At 45.3% G+C, this 6,545-nt stretch overlaps 1 protein-coding gene across 1 annotated transcript; it reads right to left on the reverse strand.

Annotated features, from left to right (window-relative positions):
• Positions 1–2,818: 2,818 nt before the first annotated feature.
• Positions 2,819–6,545, reverse strand: LOC122880742 (sporozoite surface protein 2-like). Its single transcript, XM_044206158.1, has 2 exons — positions 6,471–6,545; positions 2,819–3,464 (listed from the first exon to the last, which is right to left on the reverse strand). Exons 1-2 carry the CDS (start codon positions 6,491–6,493, stop codon positions 2,819–2,821), a joined length of 669 nt encoding a protein of 222 aa, XP_044062093.1. The 5' UTR covers positions 6,494–6,545.

Genomic DNA, 6,545 nt, shown 5'->3' on the forward strand with positions numbered 1-6,545 from the left:
GTGAGCTTCAGTGAGTCTTCACGCCGATCAAACGTCACTGAGCCTAACAAAGCTAAAGCTAACGTTAGCGCTCTTCAACATTTAGCTGTTTGGTCAAACGTAAGTTACCGCAGTTTAAAAGAAACATCTCAAGCAGCAGCAGCTGAAATCTAGCTGAGCCTCTGAACGTAAAGTTAGTCAGACTTTCATCAAAGGGTTTAAAGATTTTAGCCAAATGTTGCTAAAAGGTGACAAGTTTGCAGCTCTGTGGAGTTTCCCACAGTGTTTGTAGAGCTCTGGGCTCGGCTGCCTCGACCTCACCGCTTTAAACATGCAAGTACTTTGAATTTCCAACGTGGGAAGCCAGAAGATCTCACAAGTGTGGCTCTTTCCTGGAAAACCTTGAGCTTCAGCTGTTGGCTGGAGGAAAGCAAAGAGGTGCCACGACTTCCTCAAGCTGATGGACTCAGAAACAGAAGCTCAGCCATTTTACAACGAACCACCAGCAGGTGATTAGTGAGTACTGTGCTGACTAATGTGGGTTTGCTGTGAGACAGCACAGTAGGAACATGAAGTATAACGGGCTGAAACATTTCAATGTATTTAGAAAACATCTATAAATGATTGTAAAAAAAATTCACAAATGGAAAAAATATATTTATTGTGTGTTTGTTATTGTTAATAATTCTGTTTACAAGTATAGAAGCAATATGATTTTAATATTTGGCTTAATCTGTGTTACATGAAACCAGAGGTCTGTAGGAGTGTTTGAAACACACCTGTGCATTTAAGGGTTAATGATTTACTAACGTTTGTAACTGAAGACTTGATGGATTAAAAACCTGTCAATAGTCACCAGCCAATAGGGCCCCCAGCAGGCTGGCCCTGATCCAAACGCGCACGTGTTGGAGGGCGTCTGAATGTTTGGATCTGACCTGTTAAACATCAGGCGTTCCTGCGGTCAAACTTTAACTAGAAGGACAGAAGAAGACGAGCTGGAAGGACACAGGATTACTGCAGCAGTGATGAACATGTTCACAAATAATTTGTCGGCCTCCTCGTCCTCCGTCCAACACCTCTACCAACATCCTGCAGGTCTCAGGACCCCCCCCCCCCCGTCCTGACAGATGTTAGAAACATTACGAAACACAGCCAACAATAAAAAAGAGCCAGTGTAAGTTTTCCAAGAGTGCAAACAAAAGAATGTTTTAATGGTGCTGCTTTAAGAGGAAAAATGTTGGACTGCTGGAGAAATTCAATTACAGCGTGATTGAGTGTTGACATTTCTGAGGCCGTAAGACAGGAAATTCATTAAAAGCAGCAGAGCAGCCTGGGAGGGAAACTCCAGCGGCTGTAAAAGAATCCGCCGGTCCGAGGTGATTATGGAACGGATCGTTGCTCGGGTCAGCCCGCCGCTCTCCGCTCAGCCAACCCTGGATATTTAGAGGCTCCAGAACCGCCGCGCTCGCTGTATTGATTGAAAATAATCCACCTGGGAGTCGGACTCACATCTGCACTGAGGGAGGAGGTGGTGGAGGAGGGTGGGGGGTCGGAGGAGGAGGAGGAGGAGAGTGTTTCAGGAATAATGTGAGGCATTGATTCTGACACGCATGGTATTGTAATAAGCTAATCTGGGAAAGAAACAGTCGTGAAATGCAGCAGAACAAAACGGCCATTTGTAAGCAATTTATGACGGCGTCTAATCATTACGGCGAGGTTAGGTCAACATCCACGGGACGGCCCGAACCGACAGGGCGGCGCTTTAGTTTTTCTTCTTTCTGCACAGGATCGGATCAGGTTACAGCCAGTTTTTCTCCCAACAAACGGGATCTTTGACTTTTTCTGGCTGTCGGTTTATCAGAGAATTTCGTCTTTGTTTCCAGGAAATGATTTGTTTAAAGAATGCATCAGGATTAATGGAGGAGAGTTTGTGTTGTGTTGAAATACGTCCAACTGCGCTTTCTCCTGCTGCTGTATCGCATATTACCACTACGGCTGTCAGGTGAAGAGCTCGTATCTCCAATATGTCACATTTTCATGCTCTAAAACACGTATTCCGAACCTTTCGTCTGAAATACGGCTTTGATAGGTGGGATCATGAAATTATTTGTGTATCTGACAGCACAGAAAACACACCGGCTGCACATCTGCACACGGAAGGGCGTAGTTTCCACTTTGTTGGGGGAGGGGGGGTCATGTCCCCGTCACTTTTACAGAGTCCTATGACTGTCCAACCGCTAAACTCCAGACGTGTCTGTTATCACCGTTAGCTCACGGCATTTTAACTTTATAAGCAGTGATTATACGAGTGATTCGCTAACTGTCTTTGCCCTGGATTTTGCCTCTCAGGCAACACGTTGGAAGCCTGCAGACACGACTCAGGGCTGAGAAAAGTGACCCAACTCCTCGCCCAATCATTGAGCTGTTTTTAATTTAGAAGCAAAAATGTGAATTAAAATGTATTTATTGAGTTTAAAGGTTCACTGGAAATAGCATGATAACCAGTTCAATCAAAATTATTTTCTAGATATAAATATATATATAATGAACAAAACAACATTTATATGACTTGTTTTGCAAGTTTTAATCTACTTGTTTTGTTGTTGTTGAAGAACCTCCGACTTCATTGAACCTTCACCCTCGTGTACTAGACTCAGTGATCCTGGACGTGGTCTCCATTTTTCTTGTTTTCAGTACATTTAGACAAGTTTCCATTCGTCCCAGCAGCTGAACGTTTCCACCATTTATCCCTTACTCATAAATATCCATTTCAAATGTTCTTTCAGCTGTTAAATACTTATCGGACACTTTCACAACATATGGTGTTACAGCTGACTGCTCAGTGGGAGTCCTGTGGGTCCTGTGGGTCCTGTGGGTGGTCTGGGTCCTGTGGATGCTCTGGGTCCTGTGGGTGCTCTGGGTCCTGTGGGTGCTCTGGGTCCTGTGGATGCTCTGGGTCCTGTGGATGCTCTGGGTCTTGTGGGTCCTGTGGGTGCTCTGGGTCTTGTGGGTCCTGTGGGTGCTCTGGGTCTTGTGGGTCCTGTGGATGCTCTGGGTCATGTGGGTCCAGTGGGTGCTCAGGGTTCTGTGGGTCCTGTGGGTGCTCTGGGTCCTGTGGGTCCTGTGGATGCTCTGGGTCCTGTGGATGCTCTGGGTCTTGTGGGTCCTGTGGATGCTCTTGGTCTTGTGGGTCCTGTGGGTGCTCAGGGTCCTGAGGGTCCTGTGGGTGCTCTGGGTCCTGTGGGTGCTCTGGGTCCTGTGGGTCCTGTGGATGTTCTGGGTCCTGTGGGTCCTGTGGGTGCTCAGGGTCCTGTGGGTCCTGTGGGTGCTCTGGGTCCTGAGGGTCCTGTGGGTCCTGTGGGTGCTCTGGGTCCTGAGGGTCCTGTGGGTGCTCTGGGTCCTGAGGGTCCTGAGGGTGCTCAGGGTCCTGTGGGTCCTGTGGGTGCTCTGGGTCCTGAGGGTCCTGAGGGTCCTGTGCAGCCGTCCTGTTGTAGAGGTTCGAAGTTATTTTGACAAAAAAACAAACTCCTGAGAAAAGTTCCCCTTACTGCGTTTTACGGAGCTTTCAGCCGCATCTTGTTTGAAGCTTTTGTTTTTTCCGAGTCAATAAGAAACTTTCAGACTCAGTTCTGATTATTGTGACATTAAATACTGTATTTATTATTATTTATTATAATCATCAACCGGTAAACCCACTTTGTACTTCACACTTATTTTATTTTATACTTATACCCACCTGGTACTTTATTTATTATCTGACCTGTATTATATTTATTTATTTGCTAGTACTTTCTCCTGTGTGCACTGACGTAAAGGCGAGCTGCTGTAACAAAGAGTTTCCCTTCGGGGATCAATAAAGTGTTTCTGATTCTGATTTACTGTACATACTGTACACATGGTATCCAGTTCAAACATCCGTTAAATCATTTCTGATTCTGGATGCCCACTCTGATTTTTACCATAACTGATCTGTGTCTAAATCAAACTATTTTCTTAACTTTTAATCAGTGTTTCCCACAACTTTTAAGGTTCAAGGTTCAGCTTTATAGTCACCACACAACACAGGATTGTACAATGAAAATACAGTTGCCGCTCCCTCCACGCTACACGCACAGAAAATATATAAACGAATATTCAAATATTTAAATTAGAATAGAAAATATATAAACGGATATTCAAATATTTAAATTAGAATAGAATAAAACAACATATACTGTACACACAAAATATATAATGTGCAATATCCACGTCACCCAGTTTAATTTCACTCTGTTTATTTTAGCTATAAACACTTTCTCAGTTATCAATACTGTGATATAAACGCCTGAACACACGGTCCCTGACAGATAAATTCAGTAAATAAAGGCTAAACATACAGTAAGTGCATCATTGGGGACTCGTGCTGCAGCGTCTTGTTGCGAGTCAGTTTGACTCGGACGCTGCAGCTTCCAGTTTTCCTCCACAGTTTGCAGGAAACGCCGTCCTCCTGTCCGAGTGTTAACCGCTCCCTGGACGGACGAGGACATCTGCAGCGTCCAGCACTCACAGATCTGTCCATAAAGACTTTAACGTCCTCGACCGCGACCGCTGCCAGGCTGTTAACTTGTTTATAAATCGTCATCCTTCATTTCCTTCACTAACTGCACTCTGAGGGCCTGTTTGAGGCGACAGCAACCCGAGCGGCAGCAGGTACGAGGCCACGGCTGCAGGAGGAACAAAAACTTCTCCCGAGTTTCTCTGAGACTTCTTGTTTTTTAACAAGGGCTCTCTCAATATTTAATCATCATCTCTGTGATGTCAGTGTGTCTTTTTACTGTACAGCTCTGATTAAAATAGCCAGAATAAAAAAGCTAAAGATTAAAAACTACTTTGAGTTTTGCACTTAACTCCACAATTAATCTGAGTGTTTTCAGCGTTTTCAGACTTTGGGAAAAACTTGAGGAGTTTGATGTATCAGCTTTCAGAGCATTAAAACTGTGTGTGTGTGTGTTGTTTTATTTGCTGGCTGCACTGCAGGTGTTTAACAGTTAACACTTGAGTTTTTATAAACCCTCAGAGTCCTGCAGCCATCTCCAGGTGATTAAAAACAGGCCTATTTCTAAATAAATTATGCTTCTCTCTCAGTTTTGATAGCTTCCAGCTCAGAGAGGTCAGACTCCCAGCCCGGATTCACTCACAACTTTGAGGCAAAATAACAAAAAGTAAAGTAGCTGGGAGAGTAAGAAATCTTCAACAAAGTGTAAATATTTTCTACCTGAGAGCGCTTTCAGCGGGTTTAAAACGAATCCCTGAAAGCAGGAGCATCCCGGGGTAATGAAGCAGCTCATGAATATTCTGTGTGGGGCTTCGCAACAAGTCCACTTTTTCTTATTTTCTAATTGACGGAAAGTTCAGACAATAATTTATTTATCGCTGCTATTCCTCTGCGTTCCCTCAGAAGCTGATAAAAAATAAGAGAGGGGTGTGTTGTGAGAGGAGGAGCTGGGCGGCCAACAAACCCTAAGACCTTGTAAAGATCGCTCCTAACAGATTTTCTACCGAGGATTTGTGAACTCCATCTTGCCTAATCACAATGGAGCCTATTAGTGCTTGACATTTTTATCCGGCAGCCAAAGACTTCACATCTCGGCTGCGGCGGGGGCTAACGGTAGCGGACAGCTCGGTGCGGCAGCCGGGGGGGGGGCGGGGGCCGGCTGGCGCTCCTCCTGGGTCCACCTGCAATCCAATACCTGAGCCCCAGCGCCCCGGACGCATTGATTTCTTGTCAGCCGCAGAAGTTTTCAGACCGGGTTGAGGGCAAGGATGGGGAGAGGAGGAGGGGGGGGGGAGCGGTGGGATAAGGGGTGAGAGAAATCTTAATTAAGAGAGGGGGATTTACTCGACCTGGCTGCAGCTTCTTTGGGGATCCGGTCAATGAATCATACGAAGGAGGGAGAAGAAGAAGAGGAGTGTGTTTTCTGCTGAAGATTAAAAAGAGTGACAGGCCGAACGCGCCGCGATGTTGAGTCTTTTCTCTCCTGTCGATTTCTTTCTGTCTTTACGAGGGGTGAAGGTGGGGCCTCGGGCAGATTTGCACTGTTGAACTCATTACAGAGTATTACCCGCTAAGAAAACACTTCGCCGCTCTAATTGCCCAATTTAGGACTGCAGGTGGTCGCGGCAGCCGGCAGTCACTCACACCTTTTTACTGTTTCTCTCAGCTCTCGCCTCGCCGCCGACCTGAGCTCTAATAACAAACACGTGATGCCTTTCACAGACAGAGTCAGGACAGAGCTTTAAACTGCTTTAAATATTTAACATGACAGACGGCTGACTGAGAGTCTCATTCAGCTATTTTAATCACTTTATATTTCAAATATGATCAAAACCAAACTGCATTAAAACAAAGGAGCAGCAGATGGAAAATAAACATTTGATCAGGTTGCAGTGACTGGATGAGGATATGACTGACCCCCTCCAGAAGTTAAATACCAGTTAAATTAGTCTCTTACCTTTCACTCACTGCAGAAACCATCTGAACGCCTCAGGCAGGTAAACTCACTCTCTTTGGCCTTTACCTGTTTTCG

Source organism: Siniperca chuatsi, linkage group LG8, assembly GCF_020085105.1.
Source record: "Siniperca chuatsi isolate FFG_IHB_CAS linkage group LG8, ASM2008510v1, whole genome shotgun sequence".
NCBI classification, from domain to species: domain Eukaryota; kingdom Metazoa; phylum Chordata; class Actinopteri; order Centrarchiformes; family Sinipercidae; genus Siniperca; species Siniperca chuatsi.